Source organism: Protopterus annectens, chromosome 10.part0, assembly GCF_019279795.1.
Source record: "Protopterus annectens isolate FY-2018-M chromosome 10.part0, PAN1.0, whole genome shotgun sequence".
Taxonomy (NCBI): Eukaryota; Metazoa; Chordata; order Ceratodontiformes; family Protopteridae; genus Protopterus; species Protopterus annectens.
The window spans coordinates 1448549825-1448575518 of record NC_056744.1 but is presented as its reverse complement, the minus strand read 5'-3'; the positions used below and the strand labels follow the sequence as shown (position 1 = coordinate 1448575518).

The following is a 25694-nucleotide window of genomic DNA, read 5'->3' as shown; positions in this document are numbered from 1 at the left end:
GGCTACCTTTAAATAAATAAGCTAAACTGTGGACTGTTATAATGCATGCATTAAAGTACCAAGGCTGCTAACTACTTTAGCTCTCTACAATTTCAGACTTCATTTATTTTTCACTACAATGCTTGACAATGTACCTTTAAATGTTGATTAAACCATGCTGACAGAAATGCGTGAAGTACAGCATGTTCAGATGTCTAATGATTAATTGCTTGCATTTGCAGACAGCTCATCTCAAGTAGAAGCAGTAGGTAATGAAAAAAACAAGTCAACTTTGCAGATGCAAGAAAGAATGTCTGCAAAATTCACTCAGAACACAGACACCTCATGATTAATTGCTTGCACCCGCAGGCTTCTCTCCAACTGAAAGCATTTGCTAATGGAAAAAACAGTTAATGACCTGGTAAAAACAAGAAAACCAACATTTTCCATATAGTTTTTAATGTCTTATTTTTCAAACCTATTTGATTAAAAAAATTGTCTACAAGCTTAAACTACAGACATTACTGTAGATAACCGCCTCTGTAAAAACAGGGAGGAGATTATCATCTTATTCTACATATGTGATCACTACACAACTAGATCCCCCACTCCAGCAGCACAAGATCACAATATATTAACTTTAACTTGCTTCTCTCCAGTGTTTCTCACCCTGCCAAAGTGAAAGCCTGGATATATTACAACCAAGAAAAATTACTTTCATATCTTTAACATATATAGCAATCATTGATAAGACTTCCTCTACCTCTCATTTATGATACCCCTGATACAAAACAGCTTTACAATATAAACATGTAATCTATATCATGACAGTTTTATCCAACTAAGAACAAAACTATTAGTTACTTCTTCAGTCCCTTCCGAGTTCTTCTAACATTAATTACACAAAATGGGTATATTCTTTACAGTTAATCCACCAGTTTAACATTGTTAACAAAATTCCAATCTTTATCAGCCACTTCTTGTTGCAAAGCCACATTTCACATGTATAATCATATATTTAATGGGACTGATGCTTACAGTCTTTAGTCGCCATTTACTGTCTAAATTCACAATGCTGCTAGTCTTCTTGCTGGTCATCCCCATCTCCCGATGCCAGTCTCTGGTTCAAATTTAAAGTACCTCTGATTCTTCTAGTCAGCTCCTGTGCTTTTTTTTCTGTCACTTAAGCATCTTCCTTTGGAACAATAGAAAAGGTATCACAAGCAAACTCCCTCTACAGACTTTGTTGTCAAAAGGAATTAGAAACAGAATCTTCTTGTGCCTGCTGACTCATTCCTTGTTTAACGCACTTTTATTTCCTCCTTAGCCTATTCTGCATCAAAAATGTCTTTTGATCACTTAGGAACAAATATTCTGAAGATAGCCGAACACAGCAGCAGCTTCAATTTCACACCTAGTTTTGACATTCACTGATTGCTGGGATAAACTTATTTTCTTGTGCCTGGTGTAGAGTGAATATTCATTTTCCTCAAACACTCCGTTGACTCCAATTTTAAATGCTTTTTCTTTCTGCTGGTATGATTGCGTCTTTACTAAAATAGGTCTTGGCTGCCTTTTCACGGCTAGGTGTGAAGCATACACTTGAATGTGCCCTTTCAATTAACAAAGCCTGCTGTGGAACACAAATCCAGTTGCTAATTTATACATTCATGAAATTAATACAGTCTGTTCCTTCCAGTATCTCTGGCACGGCAGGAAAATCTTAAAGGTTTTCTCTATCTGCACTTTCTTCTAACTGTAATATTTTGAAATAGCTCTTCTTGAAAAACTGAAGCTCAGTCAGCTATTTCAACCTCTGATGTTTGCAATTTTATCAGCTCTTTTTAACAGCTAGTTAAATTTTCTTTTCTTTTTTTTTTTCTATATACAGCCTTTCATTATTTGGCATTCTCTTGCTCTGTGTGCGCGTGTCTGTGTGCGCGTGTCTGTGCGTGTGCGTCTGTGCGTGCGTCTGTGCGCGCGTCTGTGCGCGCGTCTGTGCGTGCGTCTGTGCGTGCGTCTGTGCGTGCGTCTGTGTGTGCGTCTGTGTGTGCGTCTGTGTGTGTGTCTGTGTGTGTCTGTGTGTGTGTGTGTGTGTCTGTGTATTTTTCCTTAGTGTTTTGTTTATTTTAAGCACCTCTCCGTGTATAAGATTTATGCTTTCTGCTGAACTACTGGAAGCAATTTCCTGTACCAGTGCTGAACGAATAGTATTTTGCTGATCAGCTGAAAGATTCTTCCCAGTTAAGAGTTCTCTTCTCCTTTTCTCATTTATTTTCTGTTATTTTCTCAAACTTCTTCGTTGCCGGAATTCAGGTAGTGAAATTACAAGCCAGTAACTGAATTTTATTAATTTGATTGCTTCAAGGACTTTTTTTTTCCACAGTGGGAGAGATCTAATAAACCTGTTTAGCAGTGTGGAGCCATCTTGGAAGAACCGATGCAAATAAATTACTGACTGCTACACACCTACCAGCCGTTAAACTAAAGCAATTGTTCTGAATTTTAACTACACTGCAGACTAAAATATACCAGCTGGCGGCTGAATGCAATTGTGATAAATCAAGTCTTGCAGCTACATACCATGTCTAAAACTGAAACAAAACAAACCACGATAAAGTAAACTTTCTGGTGTTAAACAGGTTACTGCACTTTTTTGTTTGTTTGTTTTCTTGTGTACTAAAGCATGGTTCAGAGGTCAGCCCTCACATGCAAGACTGATAAAAATTACCAAATGCACAGAGTCACTTGCAACCAGGGTTGCCAGATTTCCGACTGGCCAGGTAGGGACTAAAAAAAAAGCACCCTGTATAGACTGGAAAACATACCCTTCTCCAAGTTGCAAGCACAACATTTCCTGGACTTCATTAACACGTCCTTGATCAGTTAGTGCATACTTCAACCACAGGTTCAAACATATGTTCTCACCAATCTGGGAGAGTGCTGGGAACAACCCCCCCCCCAAGTCACAATCTCACTGGTGAGGCTGGATCAAAAAGCTGTCTCATTTGAAATAAAAATCAGCTTGGAAAACCTGGTAAAATCTGTTACAGTTAGAAACTACTATAAAGCAAACTACACTTACTAAACGACAGCTTGTCAAAATTCATTGCCCCTCCCAACCCAGAGTTCACAAAAGCCTATGCAAAATTATTCACAGAAACACTGTACAAGCATGTTAATTGCTGCACAGAGGCTCTTGTACCCATCAGAAGCAAGCCCAAAATAAACCTTCTGGAGGAATCTTAATCTTAACAGGGTATAGTACACTACAAAAGGAAAAAAGTCATGGCCAAAGTCAAAAAAGAGCAACTTTCACAATGACAAGAGCTCACTAACAAAACTAAACAGGAAACAGAGAACCAATTAAATCCAACAATTCCAATTATGGGGTCAAGACAGCTTTACAGGCTAAAGACAACCGCAAGCCTTCTATAGCTATGTCCGAATCCTCAAAGGTAACAAACAGTGTACAGAACTGGCAGTGAATGGTACTACCTTCACTGAGCAGTGACACAGCTAATCTCCTGGCCAACAAATTAAACTCAAGCTTTAGCTCCTCACTCCCCTCCTGCCACATTTTGTAAAATGCCTGCCAGCATACCCCCCCCAGCTATCAGCAGGCAGCACGCCATAGTGGTACTCACCAAGGCTAAAAACACAGCCTCAGTGGGGCCTGACAATATCCCTGGTTGCATCCTAAGTAGCTTGAAACATGACCTATCCAGGATCACTTCAGTTACTTTTCAACTACAGCCTCAAAACAGGTTATGTACCAAGCGACTGGAGGACAGCAACGGTTATTCCCTTTCATGTGGGTGGACCATCAACTGACCCAGGAAACTACAGACCTATTAGTCTAATGTGCAAAGCCGTGGAATGAATTATCATTGAAATGATCAACAAAGACATTGACAACCTACAGACAGTGGACTCATTCCAGTTTGGTTTTGCCAAAGGAAGGTCATGTCTATTTAACCTGGCAAGACTTCTTTGAGATGGATGAAGGAAAAACCAATCATACCACACCGTCTACGGTTTTCGACAACACCCCACTCAGGTATTGTGGACAAACTCCTCAAACAAGGTCTAAATCTCTATAAAACTCAATGAATTCCAGCTGGCTCACAGATACGGCCCAAGAAGTCAGGATTGTTGATGTCACCTCTACCAAGAGGTAGGTCACCAGTGTAGAACCACAGGACTCCATGTTGGCCCCATTGTTGCTTGGCAGCTACTTCTCAAAGGTAAAAGCTAATGTCAAGGGCCTCAGGCTCACCATGTCTGTAGAAGACTGCAAATTGGGAGCTATGATAAATTCCCTCATAATAGTGACATCCTGCAAGAGGGTCTTAACAGACAAATGACTGATGCCAAAGCTGCAGATTAAAACTCAGTGCAAAGAAGTATATTACAGTGCATTTTGGGAAAATCTACCAAGGCAAAATACTCTATTGACAACAAATCCCCCTAAGAGCTGATTTGGTATTTATACATGTTTTTATTTACTTATAATTTGTTTACAGGGAAAATCTGACTAGGACAGAACCCATTTTCAGAGAGGAACATATGTACACAGTAATCTAGCCACTGACCAAGATGCAGCCAAGGTATTAAGAAAATCATTTTATGTTGCCCAGCTTATAAGTAGGATATGGTATCCACGTCCAAGGAAGTTATAGTGCCGCTGTACTCATCCCTACAATGTCCCCAACGGCATGTACCTGACTAGGCACAGGCAACAGTTGGAACACCCACAGATGTTCCTTAAACAATGGAACCCTGTCCCTATGCTCATTCTCTTACAGGTTGTTGACAGGCAATCTGTACTTGGCAGATAAAGCATCCTTAGATTTAGCCCGATAGAGCTTTTGCACAGCCACAAAACAAACAGCACCAGAAATACTAGATTCAGGGATTTGGACTTTGCTTATGACATAAATAGAACATGCTGTTGAGACAGCTATATGACTCAGAGGAATCCCATGCTATGGAATAGGCTCCCCCATTCATGTGAAGCAGAGTCCATCCCTAACCTTATTCAAACGTAACCCTGACCATTGAATGGGAAACTGCAAATTCATCCCTGGGCTGGCCCCCACTGTCTCTTATAAACAAGAGGTAGACAATAAAATTCCCTAATTAACACTGGCTGGATAATAATAAATTCATCCATGGGCTGGTCCCCATGTCTCTTACAGACAGAGGCAGACAGTAAACTTTCCCCAACATACACCCCCCCCCATAACTTTTTAGCAACCTCCTAACTAACATTCCCCTCCTAACATACCCCACCCCAATTAAAATGCACATGTTATAAGGGGATGCAACTGGGTTGGGTTGCGTGGCTAGGTTTATAAAGGCCCTGGTGGTCGTTAGCTTAGTACATGCCTATAAAAATAAATACAACACAACAGCACCATAAATGAATGGAAGATGCAGCAACTTTCTAATGTTCTATGGCCACAGGAAAGTTGTTACTTTGTTTCAAAAACAGCACAGATAAATTCCTGACTTAACATTTTAACTTAACATACTACTCAAAACTGCTCCTACTAAGGCTCGTCACCCAAACCTAAATACAGAGTATTTTAAAAATGAAAAGACCAGAGCCAGTCAGTTTCAATGTGTTCTTCACCCATTCATTTACATTTGAAACCGTTTACAGCCTGACAGCTTCAGGGATAGACAGGGAAATTGAAGTTGTGGCAATATTACACCAGGAAGAAAAACAAGCTACCAGATGCAGTCTTCTTCTTCTGTCTTTCGGCTTTTCCCGGTTAGGGGTTGCCATAGCGGAACTCTGGTCCGCTAATGATTGGCAGTAGGTTTTTACGTGCTGGCTTGCCGGGCCTAACGCACAACCTTCAACGAAGGAATGCCCATTCACGCATGTCGACACGCAGAAGATGCTCTAACTGAGAATCGAACGTGCAACGTCTGTGAGGCGACAACGTTACCGCAGCACCACCACTGCAGTATAAAGCAAAACAGAGGTAGTCAGGGATGCAACAGTCAAGACACTAGCCAAAATGTAATTAATTTTAGAGCAGAGGGGTATAGGTACTATGGGAAAGCAAGCTACTAGAAGCTTTGTAAGAGGCAGCCAAGAGATGGCCTTACTCAACAAACTGGCTACACCAAAATGGACTACTAATCAGTTCCATTAAATAAATGCATAATTTCTGAGTCATATTAGAGGCACTGAAAAGTAATGCAGAGTGGATAAACGCTGGAAAAACGGTAACAAACAGCATTTGGAAGACAATGCAGAAGGGGTAAGCAACAAAAGAAAAGAAAAAAAAATGCCAAGGTGACTAGACAAAGTAGTGAAAGCATTAAAGGAAATGGCGTACAGGAGAAGATGACAAGAAATAAAAAGGCAAGTAAAATGAAGCTGTTACAGTAAGGGAAGGAAAGGGTAATAAGCACCATCAGGAAAATGAAAGACTTGATAGGGAGTTGGCAGAGGAAAACAATAAAGAAGCAACAAATTAAAGAAAGGGTGTGAAAGATATAACAGAAAATTGAAAACAAGGATAACCCCTTAAGAAACCATGTCCACCTTCACCAAACACACACGCACACACCACACGCGCACATAACTGGGAAAAATGTTGGAGGAAAACTTCAAAATAATTACACAATCCACCTCCACTGCGACTATGTCCTTATAATAAAGTTAAGACAACAAAACTCGCACTTTAAATTAAGGTCAACATTTATTCCTTCCTATTAGGGGATTTGGCCTAATTAACCATAATCTCTGTTTAAAGTGCAAAAAAGTCTTCGTTCTAGTGTCCTAAACTGTTCCACAACTACCTCCACTTGTCTACCCAAATCATTCAATCATGTTAGGTCACACCTAACTCATCAATGTCAAGTTCAGACACACTAATCCATGGTGCTTCATAAAGCTTCACCCCAGCAACCCGTTTCTTCCCACTTGTCATCAGCTCCCTCCCATAAATCCCACCCAAAAATCAATATCCTCCCTTGTGTGTATGGCATTGATCATCATGGGATATTAGCACCTGAAATCATCACTAAAAATGGTTGCACTAGGATACCTGGAAATCTCACACCTCTAAACATAAACTGTTTGAGTGCAAAAAAAAAAAAAATGATTTACTCAAGAACTCATACAACTTAAGCACATGTACTTACACTTAAGTATGCTTAAGTAACAAGAGCTAAACTGTAAAATCTTCACTCCCCTCACAACTCACTTATTCTCAATCAGATTTAGTTTCCAAATTGGAGAAAGAGTACCTTTTAGAGCATAAAAAGGTCTTGCCCTTTCACCAAAATACTGAGATCTCCACGTCAAAATTTACATCTTTAATTTTAGCACACATACTTTGCTGCAACACATAGCGAGTGAGCAAGCAACTCAGTGTAAACAAAATACTAAGCAACAATGCGTAAGCAAATATCAAAGGAGCAGTGAAGACTCGCGTACCTGAACAAAACCCTTAAACGGTCAGAAGAGGCCTTAATAATCTAACAAACTGTCAACCAAAATGGATTATTATTCAGTCCTAATGAAAATAAATCCATCTTTTCTGGGACATATTAGGGGCCACTCCACATTCCATCACCTTGGACTTTGGCTACAACAATGCCAGAGTTTTGATCAAACTAAACCAACAATATCTAAAATTAAATCACTGCTATACATGGGTTTGAAAATATCCTGCTTCAGTTCCACACATGACAGAATGCCCCCTGGAAAAGGCATCCCCTCAGCTAAACTCTGATATGGAGTGCTGCTAACTGTACATGCCTTCTCCCAAAAACCTTACGTCACTACATAAAATATTAAATGAAATCCTCATATTTATCACACATGCCTCTCACTATGAACTCTGCTGCAAAGATTGCCATTCAAGTAGGGCACAAACATACTATATTCTTTCATATTTATACTGCTAAAGCTACAATCCTTTCTATGTCCAGCAACATTAGCCAGGTGCCCTGCAGCAAAACAGAGGCATTACCCAAACTAGTGTATAACCATTCAGAACCTGATTTTTCATATGTGCTTCTTTAAGCCAGTGACATCCAACGCTGGAGAGATATCTCCTGTCCACTTAGAAATCAGAAGGCAGAGTACTAGAAACCTATACATTCCTCTACAAGCCTCTACAACTCCTCTGAGGAGCAGACTCTTGGCCAGATGCAACAGCTCTGCATAGTGGTCTTACTCCTTAAATGGAGTCTTTTCTGGTGGAAGACAGAAAATCTTTAAGGTATCTACTGTGACTAAACCAGTGGCACTTTTTTATAGTTCTTGAACTCTGGGCAGACGTAAGAGAAACAGCTCCCTAAAGGCAGTCTTTGTAGAAATACGACTGCAGGTCCAGGAGAGATTTGCACCCCCTGTGAATTTAACAGACACTTCTGGGGAAGGGCAGGCAGTACCATGCAACACTGGGGGCTTTAAACATATGAAGAACTTTCCCCTTTCTATAAAAATGGGCTGGTCTAAAGAAGCAAAGTGAATCACAGGAGAATCATACAGACCCTGTCACACTGATGAGTGCCCATTTCCTCTTCTGAAGATCCTTAAAGAGGTCTTGGAAAATCTGCCCAAAAAAAGAGCTGCCTCATAAAAGGGGTGTCCAGGATAATCTGTGACAATTCATCATTTGAAAGAGGCAAACTTGAGTCACATCATCCTATGCATGTAAATTCCTAATCCTGCTCAGCTAGCCAAACCTTCAACACAGTGCGAGTTACAATGGGACACAAAAAAGCCCATAGAACAAGCCATGGTATTGGCCTTATCCCGATTTTCATTGATCTCATAATCAAAGTATGGCAACTAGAGAATAATATATACTTATCAACACTGGAACCTGGACAAGCGAAACTAGAAGCTAAAGGACATTAGCCTCAGTCTGACACTGGAAAAATCTCCAATGTCCACCTTGTATGATCCTTAGACTCTTTATTAAGCAATACAGATAGAATGATGCTGTTGTAGCTGGAACCTATGCTTGGCCAACTACATCACAGGCATCTGCAGAGAGTTTTAGTCAGGACCTCATAACACTCGGTAAGACAAAGAAGGAAGCTGCCCTTTTGGGAGCCAAGGAGGCAGATCTTCTAAGCTGCAAAAGATGACATTAAGGGTGGGCTTCATGAAGAATGATCCAGGGCTCCTCATCCTTTCTGCTCAGATATGACTTGAGCATTTTTGTCATGAATGAAGAATAACAGGCCAGTTTATGCAAAACATCTTCAACCTAAGAAATCACCCCAAAGAACTGATCACAGAAGTGGAGCTGCAGGTAAGGGAAGGACTGAACGTCCTTATCCATCTGGGAGTTAAAGTCATCTTGTTCCTCACCTCCATGCCCAATACACTAAAGGACAGACAGAAAGCCACTTATCCAAGTTCTGGAACAGGCAGTCCTATACCACTCATCAACAAGCAGTCCTGTGCCCCCCATCCAAGTTCTAGAACAGGCAGTACTGTGCTTGCTAAACATAAGAGTTCCAGCATACAAATGGTCAAGAGCAGAGAGTCAAGTCACAGGGCACCAGCACCCATTGAAGCACCAAATAAAGGCAGTGGTGGCACAAAAGAAGCTATAGCAGGATTTGAGTTTGGCATCATCCTTAATTCCTGGGGGAATTATTTTTTCTTCCAGGTTGGTAAAAGATCTATGGATCCAAGAAGTGTGCACAGCCTTTAAGATTAGTGCAGGCCAAAGATTATGTGCATTAGTCACAAAAGATCAAGATTTAGTGAAGAGCTACAAGGAAAGACACACGAAGGCTGTACCCAAATAGTCAAAACATCGCACAGGACCTCTAAGTAAGATTGACCTTGATTCATGACTGAATGGCGGGTCTTTAACTTACACTATTACTCTACTTCGGTTATCCATGCTGGTATATTATATCAAGCTCCTACTTTCAGACTTTTAATCTACACCTCTCAATCTCTTAGTACAAGAAATCTGAAAAAAGCTTAAAATAATGAGGGAACAAAGGCCCAAAAATAGGGGCATATTTTAAATATTGCTCTTATAAACTTAGAAAGTTGCTAAAATTACACAACTTGTATTAGTTTGCATTTTCTGAAAGATATAAAGTCTGAAATTCAAATGTATGCCATTTAGTGGCTTCAATCAGTGATTTGCTAGAATAGTACAAGTTTTATGAGAAACAGACTAAAATATAAAGCAAAAATCTGGACATTCCGCCAAAATCTAAACACTTGAGAGGTATGCTTCCATCCATATTACACTACCACTTATTGCCATTCCGCAGCTAGAAAACATTTAGTTGGTTGTCTATCACAAACCCACAATCCTAATATGTATAACCATGGTAACATAACACAGAAGTCCAAAACACTGAAGACCACAATGTCGAACTTCTGGACTCGTCTCTCTTGAGCAACCATGTTAGCACTTGTTCCTGGGTTTACACTTGTATGGATATTTATTTTTGTTTGTTTACCGGGTAATGTCCGACGAGGCATGACACCCATTTTCAGCGGAGGACAGGGAGAAAAGCTCCATACATACAAATAGACAGTAATAAACAATCAAACTGAACACGTGTTAATCAACAATGTACAAAGCAAGTCAGTAAAGAAATTATTTATGTAACAATAATTAGCAAATAATTAAGAAATAAATTAACAAATTTAACAAAAAATGGCACAGTTAGTGATAAAAACTAAAAAAAATCAAGATAACCTTCAGCAGTTAATAGTTGCAGCTGTGAGAATGAGCTAGTTTATGGTAACGTAAGGGAGTTGTAGGTAGCTTAACCAGGAGTATTCAGTACTGAAGATTTTTAGGCACTGTTGTCTTCATTTTCTATATTTTGTTACAGTGGTTATGCTTTTCAGCATGGTGGGCTTCAACCTTGTGATAGGCAGCCCTTTTAAGTCATGCAAATGCCCAACCATCTTAGCCATTCGTCACTCTACGTAGCAAAATCTCTGTGGTGTTAAATGCCAACCAGACATATGGCACATTGCAACATTCCCTAAGGACGGCTACCCTGCTATACATGGCACATTGCAACGATCCCCAAGGATGGCTACCCTGCTATATTCTATGAACAGAGACAGCCTCTGTAGAAGTGTTATTGTGATACCTGATGTTAGAATACAGCTGGCTAGCCGTCCTTGAGGATTGTTGTGATGTGCCATGTGTCTGGTCAGCGATTAATGCCGCAATGATTTTTGCTTTTCATCAGTACCGCTCTACAGCAAAGTGGTGCTGTGGGCTTCTGGTTTCAGTGTTGTAGCTTGCGGGGAAATGTCTCACAAACTAAATGCCTGATCCCTACTTTATATTATGATGTAAGGAAACCAGAGTTCTCATTCTAACTTCTTATGGCAAAGTTTTTCTATCCCTCTACTTACTTTAGAAATGTATGGTCGACCATTTCTAATATTATATGTTTATTATGCCTTGTTGACAGATTGTTTCCATAGTCTTTGATCAGTCTAACAAATATACTGCAATTTCTTAATGTAACAGCTATTATAAACCATACCTATATAAATGTCTGCGTTACCACTAATAAAATCATAATGCTACACGAAAACAAGCTGATTCTCAAAAAATAATCCTCGACTACAATTTATAATTTCTAGCTAGGCCTGTCCAAAAGAATATCTTTACTTGTTTATGATCATCCCAAGTGTAGCATTTCTAAAAATTATTCATTTACTTTAACTAAAATCTAACACCTTTTCTAAAGACCAAATGTTTAACATAAGCACTAACGATTAATTGACAAAGTCATGGATGTCAAGAAATCCATATCAATAATGGAACAACGTGAAGCTTGAGAGGCGCATCTCCCCCCCCCCCCAACACCTTTAATGAATCACTTGTGACATAGGCAAATTTACATTCATATAAAATAATCAAACTATGTTAACATAAACATTTTACTTCACATATATTACTATTTGTTATATAACCTAAGCAGTATTACATAAATTATTCAATTCCTGCCCTTTTATAAACAAGAAACATTGTTATTAAACTATCACTTACTACATAGGCAATCATACATTTATATAAATGAAAATAAACTACTCCGACAATCCTAGTCACAAGTATTTTATATCACAAACAAAGCAGAAAAGGAAAGCAAGTCACACATTTTATGACTCTTTTTCTGTAAATTGCAGATGTGAAGACATTTTAAAACGTGTATTAACAGACTGGATAGCCAAGCCACAGCTGTGCATTTTAGCACTTTTACAACACAGTTATGCTAATGATTACGTATACTTAAAAAGTTTGCTTAGATTAGTCTCTACAAATATCCGCAGGAATGCAATTTAATTCTCTCCAAAAATGTTTATGTGCATACTGACTTGCTAAAAGTAACTACAGAAGTATTTGTTTTCTAATGTACCCACATTTGTGAGATCGAGAGTTTATATGACACAGGACAAACACAGCAACAACCTGCCGTACTCACCTGCAAATGCTCAAACTGTGGGTGGGAGGTTGTCATAATGGTTAAGGTGTTTACCTTACAGATGCAAGATGCAGTATGTGATTCTCCTATGGGTTAGTTGGCTAGGCTTAAAGTGGCCCACAAGGGCAGTTAGCCTAGTACTAACCTATGAACAAACCATAGTGACACTCCCCGTTGCAAACATTATACATCACTTATAATCTATCCAATCTTTCTCACTCAAACATTACATAGTTCATTTAAGTCCTGCCTCCTTTTAGACCTCATTCCTTCCTTGTATGTACTGTTCCCACAATTCTCATTTTTTCATACACAGTTTGTTCCTACCCTTTTCTAAAGATCTCATTTCCAGTTGTTTTATTTCTGTTCTGGTATTCACTACTTCCAACTCACTGTGCTCCCAGAAATGAGGTCCATGTGCTAACACATAACTGAGTTATGACTGGAGAGTGATTAAGCTAAAATTCTTCTTGGGGGGGGGGGGCATTGAACTTTATCTGCTTTATGCAGTTACAGAAATAAATGCAACACCACAAAATGCTTTACAGCACTGAAAGCCTTAAAACACTAAGCACTGCACACAGACAGCATTTCTTGTGTGTGTGTGTGTGTGTGTGTGTGTGTGTGTGTGTGTGTGTGTATATATATATATATATATATATATATATATATATATATATATATAGTGCACAACAACTTAGTACTAGCTTCTGTTAAGCTGCAGTGCAGAAGAAGGGCTTAAAAATCTGTTAAGCACCTTTCCAAAACTCTTAAGTGCCTTTCTTAAGTCAGAGAGTTTCTTAAAGTTGTCCTTTTCCCAAATTTGAAGAGTAATTATGGCACTCCATGCATTACAAAGATATCAGAAAAAGTCAGACAGAAAACAGATTTAGTTATTTGGTTAGTTATTTAGATTTGCTGATTGGAGTACAGCACTGTTTTACTAGGACCTACTTCAGGCTCAGCGCAGGTGTGAGACACACAATAAGGAAGTAGGCAATCTGCAACACTACATAACTGAAGTCGGTCACACAGTTTTATTTTAAGAAAAATCACTCACAAAGACCTTGAGTCCCTACTAGAAAACATACCCTTGGATGTACCCTGTTGTAGAAACCTACTTCCCTGGTTCGTCTCAGTCTGCAAAGACTTCCTTACCGCACCTCTTCTCCATATTTACAACCTCTGCTTAATTCAAACAGCAATATCAGACATGGAAAACTGCTCTTATCAAACACCTTCCTAAATGACCCCAGCTAGAGAATGCCACCCACTTCTGCCCTCTCTCTATCCTCCCCACAAATTTACTTGAAAAACCATTCTACATATAACTGTCCATTTACATTCAACAGTAGCATCTCCTCCTTACAGCATGGACATTGGGCTGTCCATTTACATTCAACAGTAGCATCTCCTACTTAAAAAGCATGGACTTTGTGCTGGCAGCAACACACTGACATTACTACGGCCACTTGCAGATGAGATCCTTCTCACTGAATTTAACAGAAACCTTTCAGGAGTACTCCATTTACCTTACCAAACCTTTTGATCTTGCTGACCAACTTCTACCTTCACTCCCTCCAAGAAATCAGAGTTGGCTCCAAGACCGTCAGCTGGTTCCAAGATTTCTTTACAAATAGGTATTTTAGACTCCAAATCCACTCATCCCTATTACCGCCAGCATCCCTTACAAAAGGGATGTTCCAGGGCTCCATATCCTCCCACTGCTTGGAATCTTTATTAACCAATCATCCGACCTCCTTAACCTTCCTATCACTCTTTATGCCTATGACATGGTTATTGTTTGATCCAATTCATCACATTCAACTATTCAAATCCAGCTTCAATATGGCATCAACTCCCTTAAGTCTTGACTAAACAAAGTACACTTGTGTACCTACCATAAATGTAGATGTTCGAGTGTATTCACAGTTGCAGTCATTACTCTTGGGTTATCCTGCTGGCAGGCTACCCGCAGTCGGCCAGAATTCCAAAGTCTAGGTCCGGCGTCGGTTGCTGTTGCCTCTTCCCTGACGTCAGTGCGCCAGGGGTATAAAAGATGCAGCCAACGCCATTTTCTTCAGTTTTTCTTGCCCCACATGTCAGGTGCCCCCAAAATGGTAGGCTAAAAATATTATGCCAATAATTATGCATGCAGTAAAATAAACATTTCCTTCATCTACAAGCAAATACATCACATAGGTTGTATGCGATAGAGAAGTATAGGTAAGTCCCAGCAAAGAAAAGGGGGATGGAGGGTGGGTAACCTGGACTGCAACAGTGAATACACTCGAACATCTACATTTATGGTAGGCACACAACTGTACTATGTTCGTGTTTCACTGTTGCAGTCATTACTCTTGGGTTGAATCCCAAAGCTAAGGCTGGGTGGCTGGGCCTAAATAGGATTAGGAGAGGCTATAAGGCCTTGCACAACTGCAGTGGCGAAGCCTGCTCTGGATTTAGGGTAGAGAGGTAAATGGTAGTGCTTTGTAAAAGTGCGCACTAAACTCCAAGTTGCAGCCTCTAAAATGTCTTTGGCTGGTACTCCTCTGAGAAAGGCTGCTGAAGTGGCTGCTGCCCTGGTAGAATGAGGCCTAATGCCCTTGGGCACTGATTTGCCATGTTGTGAGTAGCAGAAACGAATGCAGTGGCGTATCCATTTTGAAATAGTCTGTTTTGAGATCGGCTTTGCTTGAGATCCTGCAGCATATGCCACTAAAAGTTGCTCAGTTTTTCTGAAAGCTTTAGTTCTGTCCAAGTAGAAGCGTAGTTGTCTGTGTATGTACAAGGAATGCAGAAGTCTCTCACCCTTATTCTGTGGGTTTGGATTAAAGGTAGGCAAATGAATGGTTTGGTTAAGGGCCACACTGGACACTACCCTTAGGCATAAATGTTGGGTTCGTCCTTAGAGAAACCCTGTCTGGATGGAAAATGATGAAAGGTTCCACAGCCATGAGTGCCTATAACTCAAACTCGTCTTGCAGAGGTTATTGCTAGGAGCAGAGCTGTTTTCCAAGATAAAAACTTTATATCAGCTGTATTGGTTGGCTCAAAAGGCAGCAGTGTGAGTTTTCCAAGACATAATTGAGGTCCCATACGGGTATTGGGGCTCTTCTTGGAGGTCTTATGTTTTTGGCCCCTCTGAGGTACTACCTTAGCAAAGGATGGGAAAAAATAGGAGGTTCCGTATTGTAATGAGCTGAAATGGCAGAGGCATGAATTTTAATTGATGAAAAGGATTGGCCTTTGTCCAGCATCTCAGTTGGGTATTGTAAAATCTATGGAATATTTGGTACAGAAGTATCAATTCCTTGTGCCTGGTTCCAAGCACAGAATTTTTTCCATTTTTCTGCATAAGATTTTCTGGTACTGGGCCTCTTGGCCTCCAAAATAACATCCATCACTGCTTTAGAGAGAGGTGTGCTTTGAATGGTTACATTATCCGCCATGCTGCCAGATTTAGGGTCCTGAGTTGGCTGTGCAGAATCTGATTGTTTCGCTGGGTCAGTAAGTGAGGAATTAGAGGCAATGTCCAGGCTGGGCCTCGAGACAAGCTTTTTAGGATTGGGTACCAGTGCTGGCATGGCCAGTCTGGGGCAATCAGAATCATTCTTGGCTTCTCTTGTCTGACCTTTAGGAGTACCTTGGGGAGGAGAGGCAGAGGAGGAAAGGCATATACTGTTAGACTTTTCCAGCTGAATGACAGAGCATCCACTTTCTATGCTTGCTTGTGATAAGTCCTTGTGCAGAATTTCTGTAGTTGGCAGTTGTGAGGGGAGGCAAACAGATGTCTGGGCATCCCCATTCCTTTGTTATCATGCTGAAGACTTGTGGATCCAGTTTCCACTCTTGGGGATCCGTAAGGTGTCTGCTTAGTTCGTCTGCCAGAGTATTGTTCTTTCCTGGCACGAACTGTGCTTGCAGGTGTACTTGATAAGTCAATGCTGTGTTCCACAAAGTCATAGCTTGTCTGCAGAGGAGGTAGGAATGTGTGCCTCCCTGCTTGTTTATGTACCACATGACTGTCCTTATCAGTAGTTGTCCTGGATGGAGTAGATCCTTGAAAGCTGCCAGTGCATTTCTGAACAGCTAGCATCTCTTTTTGATTGATATGTAGATGCATTTGGCTTGTGGACCACGTGCCCTGAATACATTTTCCTGCCATGTGTGCTCCCCAGGCATAATCTGATGCATCTGTTGTTATTGACTGCTTGGCTGTGGGTAGAGTGAATGGCTGTCCCTTGTTGAGGTGACAGGCATGAGCCCACCATCGAAACTCCTGTTGCAGGCAAGGAATGAGGGTAATTAATGCTTCCAGGCTTTGACAATGTTGAGTCCAGACACTTTTTAGGTACCACTGAAGTTTCCTCATATGCAGTCTGGCATATGGAATTAGCAGAATGCAGGGTGCCATGAAGCCCAAAGCCTGCAGAATTTTTCTTGCAGATAACTGGGTTTTTGTTGCCAACATTTTGAAGTAAGAAGTTAGTTGCCTTTGTTTGTCTGGCGTGAGACAAGCCATCTGGGCAGTTGTATTTAAGCTTGCTCCCAGGAATATTATCTCTTGAGAGAGTACTAGTTTTGATTTCTTTTCGTTTACTGTGTACCCTAGGCAAATTAATAATCTTTTTACGAACGCCAGATGCTTTAGTAGACTGTCCTTGTTCTCTGCTTGTATAAGGCAGTCATCCAAGTAAGGATAAATTTGAATTCCTCTTTGTCTGCAAAATGCAATTACTGGTGCCAGGCATTTTGTGAAGACCCTGGGCGCAGTAGATAAGCCAAAGGGCAGTGCAGAGAATTGGTAGTGCATTGAGCCAGCTATGAATCTGAGGTATCTTCTGCAAGATTGTCTGATTGGTATATGCAGGTATGCCTCTTTTAGGTCCAAAGTTACAAGCCAAGCCTTCTAGCCGAGCATGGGCAGAAGCAGCTGCAGAGTTAACATTTTGAGTTTTGGAACGTCCAGAAATGTGTTTAGAAAAGACAGGTCCAGTATTGGTCTCCAGGCTTTGTCCTTTCTGGGGACCAAGAAAAGTCTTGAGTAAAATACTTGTCCCTGCTCTTGCTGTGGTACTTGCTGAATGGCCCTCATTTGCATAAGGGATGAAATTTGCTTTTGTGCCTCTGCCCACTGATTGTGTGGCAGGTTTGGCATACCTTTTGCCTTTGGCAGGGTGTGAAAGTGGAACCTGTAGCCCTGGGACACTACATTCAATACCCATTTGTCCTGGGTGATCATGTGCCAATTTTGAGAGAAAAGTGCTAGTTTTCCCCCTAAGGAGGCTGCAAGAAGATAAGTGCTTGGTACTGGCAGAGGCAAGTCATTAGGACTGTTTCCTGTATGGCTGTGCTTTGTCTTCTCCACTTTTGGAGGTAGAAGCGCCCCACTGCTTAGGCCTGTAAGAGCCCTGGGGCTGGGATCTGCCTCTGGGACGTCTGTATCTGCCTCTTTGTGGCCTGTCCGACACTGGAAAGGACCAATTCTTTGTAGGCCAGTTCCTGCTAAATTTTGGTGGCTGAACCTGTAAGAAATCCTTTACTGTTTGCATAGATTTCGCTTTGTCCTCCATTTTCTTCAACACCTCCTCTGCTTTAACACCAAATAAAGTATCATGCTGTAATGGAGCATCTAATAATTTTGCTTTAACATGATCAGGCAGATTTTGTTCCTTTAACCAAGCATGCCTCCTAATGACAGAACCCGTAACTGCGGCCCTGCAGGAGGCCTCCAGAGAATCAAAACCACATTGCAATGTATGTTTTCCCACTTTTTCAGTTGCATGCAATAAATCCTGTATTTCCTTACTTTCTGTACAATCAGAATGTCAACATTTTCTGTTTTAACAGTGACATTAAGTATTGCTGATATTTAATCATATGAAATTGACAATTTAAAGCCCTCACTGCCAAATCAGCAGAAATGTAAACCTTTTTCCCCCATCTGTCTAGTGCCCTTGAATCCCTGTCAGAAGGGACAGGGTTTTTTGCAGTAGCGGCCTTAACCCCCTTGGGACACTGAGAAATAGTTTCTGGGTCAGCAGCAGGGTTTTTATAAAGAAATTTATGTGAATCAGGAACCCTGTAGTATCTGCCTGGTTTAACAGGAGCTGGAGGGTAAGGAGTCTGGAGAAAGGCCGGACTCTGAAAATACATCATGTGCAATGTCTAGCACAGGGGGAATAGCAAGAGGCCTGTGCTGAGGAAGTAAAAGAAAATCTCCAAGCCTTTTCTTTGATTCTGAGTAATCTTGGCTCTCCCAGTGGAAGTGCTCCCTCATGGTATGCAGGGTTTCCCCAAAAGAATGATCCTCAGGAGGAGAGGCTGAAGGAATGGATTCTTCAGCATCAGAATCCTCATAGGGAGGAAGAGAGTATTCCTGTACAGAAGAGGAGTTGGAGGAAATGGAAACCTGATCTGAAGAGTCAGAGTCTGTCTCTTGCCTAGGCCTCTTGTCAGGAGGGGGATGGGAACCCCTGATCAAGGCAATAAGGTCTTTGGCCATTTTGAGTATCTGTTTTTTAGGCATGGAAGTCTGTCCTGGAGAATGCTGTACTTGTTTCTTTGTCTTTAATGCTGCTGCAGTCTTTGATTTTGAAGCTGAAGTAGGCTTTACATACAGCTGTGTAGGTCTGAAAACAACCTCAGAAGCCGATGCCTGCTCAGCGGCTCTGGACTCATCTGAGGGAATGATTTCCGAGTGTCCAATACCTTGAGTATCCAGAGGCCTAGCTGGCTCCACGTGGGAGTCATCAGTGGCCTGTGGCTCTGAGGTAGCAGGTGTCAGGGGCTGCAAAAGCACCTCACTGAGAACTGGCGACTGGCTTAGCGGAAGCCTCGTCGTCTTGTTTTGGATCTTGGATGCCTGTCCTCTTTTTCCTTGCATTTTTTAGAAACTCCGGCCGTCAGCTGTTCCAACGGCATTATGTAATTGAATTTTCAGCCAAAGTAATTATAAGCAAAATCAAACCGACGCTTAATAGTGCGTTTGTTGAATCTAGCACAAAACCGACAGCTAGCAACGTTATGATCAGGGCCTAGGCAAGGAATACAGTAAGAATGATAATCCTTATGAGGTATTTGCTTCCCACAAGAAATACAATTGTTAACTTTTTCTGACATCGGTCTGGAGCAAGAAAAAAGTTTCCCCAACGGGGTATTTGCCTCCCACAAGAAATACAATTGTTAACTTTTTCTGACATCGGTCTGGAGAAAGAAAAAAGTTTCCCCAACGGGGTACTTAGCTTTAATGAAGACTTCGGATCTGAAATTCGTCTGTGAAAATCTCAGGAGTTGGCCGACCGGCACTTGCCAACTGCTTTTGCTTCGGGCACCGCGTGGCAAGAAAGACTGAAGAAAATAGCATCGGCTGCATCTTTAATACCCCTGGCACACTGACGTTAGGGAAGAGGCGACAGCAACCAACGCTGGACCTAGACTTTGGAATTCTGGCCGACTGCGGGTAGCCTGCCAGCAGGATAACCCAAGAGTAATGACTGCAACAGTGAAACACAATGAACATCCATAAGCTACTCTTCAAAGCAAAAAGTAGGATATTAGGAACCTCATAAAAGCTGAAAAAAACCCTCATAAAAATCTCAACACTGCACATCTCAATGGTACCCCCAACAGGAGCAACCAGGTACTTTACACACCTTGGTTTATTACTGGACAAGTCACTGAACTTTCATAACCACAGTAAAGACACCAGGAAACTGACAGACTTTTCCTATTCTGGCTTTGGAAAGCATTCTTTCTCACCAGACCAGCTACAGCTGCAACTGACAGAGTTGTCCTCCTACCTTACTTTGAATACCAGCTCCACATCATAACCATAGCCTCTTAAAAAAAAAAAAAAAAAAACACCCATCTACTCTATAGTCTACTGAAAACAATCTGCAGATTCATTTCCATCCCCCCAGGAACATCATTGCACCACCTGCTCTAAAGCCAGATGGCTCAATCACCTTCAGAGATGAGCTGTTCTTATGGTCTCTTAATTTCACACTACTTCACCCAGGTGCCTTCCCACCTCTTTCTGCCAAATTTCATAAAAATATAACCCCCTATAACCTCTACAACTTCTCCCAACTGGCGCACTTTCTCCAGACTCCCTAACCCAAACTGCAGTGTACTGACAACCCTTTTCCATTCTTGCACCCAAACCCTGGCAATCCCCCTCCCCCACCTAAAAGAAATCTCCACTTCTCCACTTTTCCAATTTTCAGAGTACAGCTCAAAGGACAGTTCCATCAAAAATTTGACTGCCAAGTGCTTTGCACTGAACACATCACCTAACTTGCATCATACCTCTCAACTATCCAGATTTTCAGAGAATGTCCAGATTTGCCTCATATTTTTGGTCTATTTCTTCAAAAATTGTGGTTTTCTGACAAATCAGTGGCAAATCATTCAGGACTAAAGTCAGAAAATGATAGACATTTCAGTTTTAGACCATCTTCTTTCGGCTGCTCCTGTTAGGGGTCGCCACAGCAGATCATCTGTTTCCATTTCTATCTGTCCTCTGCATCTTGCTCTGTCACACCAACCATCTACATGTCCTTTCTCACCACATCCATAAACCTCATCTTAGGCCTTCCTCTTTTCCGGTTACCTGGCAGTTTCATCCTTAGAATCTTTTTCCCAATATAGTCTGCATCCCTCCTCAGCACATGTCCAAACCAACATAATCTTGCCTCACTGGCTTTGTCTTCAAACCTTCCAACCTGGACTGACCCTGTAATATACTTGTTCCTAATCCTGTCCACCCTCATCACACCCAGTGCAAATCTTAACATCTTTAACTCTGCCACATCCAGCTCTGACTCCTGCCTTTTTTCAATGCTACCGTCTCCAACCCATATAACATAGCTGGTCTCACTACCCTCTTGTAGACATTCCCTTTCACTCTTACTGGTAACTAGTCTGTCACAAATCACTCCTGACACTTTTCTCCACCTACTCCATCCTGTCTGTACTCTCTTCTTCACCTCTCTTCCACACTCACCATTACTCTGAACTGTTGATCCCAAGTATTTAAACTCATCCACCTTCGCCACCTCTACTCCCGGCATCCTCACCATTCTTCAATCCTCCCTCTCATTCACACACATATATTCTGTCTTAGTCCTGCTGACCTTCATTCCTCTTCTCTCTAGAGCATAATCTCCACCTCTCCAGGGTTTCCTCCACCTGTCCCCTACTCTCACAACAGATCACAATGTCATCTGCAAACAACATAGTCCATGAGGACTCCTGTCTGATCTCATCTGTCAACCTATCCATCACCATTGCAAATAAGAAAGGGCTCAGAGCTGATCCTTGATGTAACCCCACCTCCACCTTAAACACATCTGTCACTCCCACTGCAGATCTCACAGCTGTCACACTACTCTCGGACATATCTCCTGTACCACTCTTACATACTTCTCTGACACTCCCGACTTCCTCATACAATACCACAACTCCTCTCTAGGCACCCTGTCATATGCTTTCTCTAAGTCCACAAAGACACAATGCAACTCCTTCTGACCTTCTCTGTACTTCAACAACACTCTCAGAGCAAACATCGCATCTGTAGTGCTCTTTCTTGGCATGAAGCATTACTGCTGATCACTAACCATCACCTCCCTTCTTAACCTAGCTTCCACTACTCTTTCCCATAACTTCATGCTGTGACTGATCAATTATCCTTTATAAAATCCATGGTAATGCAAAAGCTATTACTCCAGCAGCTTTCTAAGTTTGTAAACATATTTAAAAATTGCCCCAATTTTTGGGCCTTTCTCCCCCCATTTTTTATGGCTTTGTCTAGATTTCTTGCTGTAAGATGCTGAGAGGTATGACTTGTATCACTTCTACTTTCACCTTCTACCTGCTATTCATCTCTCAGATTTGCTAACAAAATTAATCACATTTGTTTTTCTCATCTGATAACACTTGCTCATTGTTTCAATTGTCTGCTGGACTCCATACCTTTTGTAATTATTCTGTATCTGTCAATTATTTCTGTTTTATTTGTTTTGTGAATTTCTTCATTGGGCTTTGCCTGCAAATATTCTACTCTCATCACAAAACTTAAATAAATAAATAAAATAAATTACTTAAATAAAAAATAGAACACTATACATCCCAGCAGAAATAAAGAAAACAGATTATGTGGTATTTGGTTTACTGCCCAGAACTAAGTATCTCCCATCCAATGTAAACTTTACTCCCTTAAAATTAACAGTTTACTCTACATTTCTAGATCATTTTTCCACTAAATGTTTTCCACCATCCAGACTAATACAACATGATCTACAGGATCAAAAGATTTGAAATAATCCATACAAATAAAAAACTCAAACTTTTGTTGTGTACTTTCAATGCATATTTTATTAAAAAAAAGATGGTTAGCTAATGCTGATCTACACTTTATGCCAAGTGTGATCCATTAGCAGACAAACTCCCCATCATAGAGTCATTCCACTTCTCACTGTATACTTTTCCAGTAGCCGAAGGTAAAACTTGTGGGTCACAGTAGATTGTATAAGTCCAACACTCAAAACAAATCTGCTTGTCTTAGTACTATTGGGATGTTTCTTAATACACAGGTTCTTTCTAAAAACAAAACTGGGAGATTTGTCATGAACATTTATGGAATAAACCAGGAGACATTGTGCCATCCCACAACTTTAAGCTTCACACTTAAAATGTTATCTAACACTCATCCCTTTGCTGCTTTATTATTTCTATAAATTTATTATTTTATGTTTAAAACAAATTTCCTATAAACTACCAAGTTCTGAATTACTGCCCATCCCTAGCTGCCAGACTAAACTCTAGAAATACACCATATTCTCAGACTATAGTAAATGAGGTGGAAAGAAGCATTCTCAAAATTAGCCCCGGCTCCTTAAAAAAAAAAAAAAAAAAAAAAAATACACAGTGAAATTAGAAACTTCTTATCCAAAATTCAGAACCAAACTGTTTTTCACTATTTAAATAACATCTGCAGCTGCAAATGCTTCTAGAATAGTGGATGGTAAACCACAAGCTTTTCACCTTAAATGTTCAAAGCAACAGCTACTCAAGTGCAATTTTTGCCTTCTAAATCTCCATTGCTTTTTTTTTCCTACCCGTCAAACTCCACTGTTCTTTTTTTCTATCCACAGCTATCAGTTGCCGGAGCTCCTCTCCTCGTTAACCTGGTTTACCAAACTCACCATAGCCTCCCCTGGTTCAAATCGCCCTGCATTCAGAGCCAGTGAGACGGCTGAGGGACACTGCATCACCCCGCTGCTGCTGGGAAGTGTGCCCTAACTCCTGTTTTCAAGGGGCAGCCTTTCCGGCTCTGAAATTTCCACCTGCAGGTGGTGCAAGACCTTCCAAGAATGTGCAACCCGCTAACAAAACAGGTTCACCACTTATGAAGGACAGAGGTGGCAAAGCTCATGCTGCTTCCCTCCTCACCAGGATGAGGAAGCTGGCACTAACTCCTGACTCCCATCCTCCAACTGTATCCTCTGCAGCACAAGTGCCACTAATCGAAAAGGGTTATTTGGGGCAAAGTAAGGGCTTTATCCCTCTGGTCTACAGGACTGCTTCTAAATCTTCACTGTTAATCTCTTTTCCAATCTGCAGTCAGCTTTGTTACTGTAAAAATCTATGTATACGAACTTGTACTGCACCAACAACAATTTTCTAATGGTACTCGTAACTATAATACCAATACACATATTGGTTAACAGCTTATGCCATCCTAGCTTGGGTTGTGGCTGAAAAGCATCCCAAGACTAATCCCATCTATCGGGTTAACAGAAATATATTCAAGTTACAATATATTCAGTTAATGTCTAATATCCTGCTCACTATTTTGGTCCATAAAGATTTTCACGGCATGCCCATATATTTTACAGTTTCATTTCTGGTACCACAGGTTTTTCCTTCTAATACCGACATTACTTTGTCTGCATGTTCTTTATTTTTTTCCTTCAAACCCTTAAACAGGGATGCAAGTTTCATTCACATTCTTATGTCTGACTAACTTAAATTTCCTAGTCCTCTTGTCTTTGTTTATATTTAAACAATGCACTGCACGTTGCACTTCACCTAATTTCTTTCAGCTGGAACCGTATTCATTTTCCACATGCTCACTTCACTTCTGTTTACCTATATCCATATGGACTGAATTCTCTTCCATTTCCCCCTCACAGTACACCACTCTTAGTACAACTCATCAACTGACCTTGTCACATGCTAAAACTTCCCTCTGGTGGAACCACTCTCTCTCTTTCGCCTTCACATGAAGAGTAGAACTCAACAGTTACTAGAATCTGGTCTTCCAGGGCAGCTACCTTTAAAGCTAGCCAGATATCAGATATATTCCGAAAATATATTAGAAATCAATGCAGTGCATTTCACAATTCACAGTACTAGGTAGCACACAATAATATTTTCACATTTTTTTGCCCCTGTCACTGTCTGCTAATCATCGTCCTTTTTGTGATCCAATGACCTATTTGTTCCCCTCACAAGGAGAAAGATTACTGATCCATTTGTTAACCAGTGGGCAGGGCAAAGGCCAATTCACTGCTGGCAGTCATCCAGGCAGCCATAACAGAATTTGTTTGGATACATCAACCCCCCTGCACCCCCCTGGTGGCTGGGCAAGATGATCAATACTGGGCTCTATACCCGAGCACTACTTGTCAGACCACATCCTACCTCCAGCTTATGCTGTTTAAAGCACCTGCACCCCTACATGCCAAGAGCTGCTGGCTTCTACCACATATACTTCAGTACATCCAATGGAGGAGCAGTGAGACTACTCACACACCCCCCAAGGATGGGCGAGCAGGCATCAATCGCATGGTCCCACCTGCTCAACTCAGCTCACCTATCATCCAAAGCTGCAGCTGAAATTCAGTCATATGGGTTGCAGTCAGGCCCAGATACAGAAAATGACATACTTCAGACTAAGTATTACTTCTACAAATAGATATACAGCAAAAGTTGAATACTTACTCTTTAACATAAGTTAGAAATTCAACAGACTCCTAAGGATAAAAAGAGAGAACTGTTAACTGACATTCATACTTTTCAAAGTACATTTCAGATTTTTTTTGACAGATTTCTTTTTTCCTTTTGCTCAGCCCCATTTTCATTCTGCCCGCCGGCTTGTACCTAGCACTCTGCGTAAGAAGAGCAGTGAGATTATAACAGATTTAAGCAAAATATCAGAAACAAAACACAACTTG

General features: G+C 41.0%; 1 protein-coding gene across 1 annotated transcript in view; it reads right to left on the bottom strand.

Annotated features, from left to right (window-relative positions):
- Positions 1 to 25694, bottom strand: part of NRDC (nardilysin convertase) — an 853803-nt gene that overhangs the window by 417596 nt on the left and 410513 nt on the right. The window contains exon 24 of the mRNA XM_044086887.1: positions 25462 to 25493. Within this exon, the coding sequence (XP_043942822.1) occupies positions 25462 to 25493 (32 nt within the window). The remainder of the gene's footprint in view (positions 1 to 25461; positions 25494 to 25694) is intronic.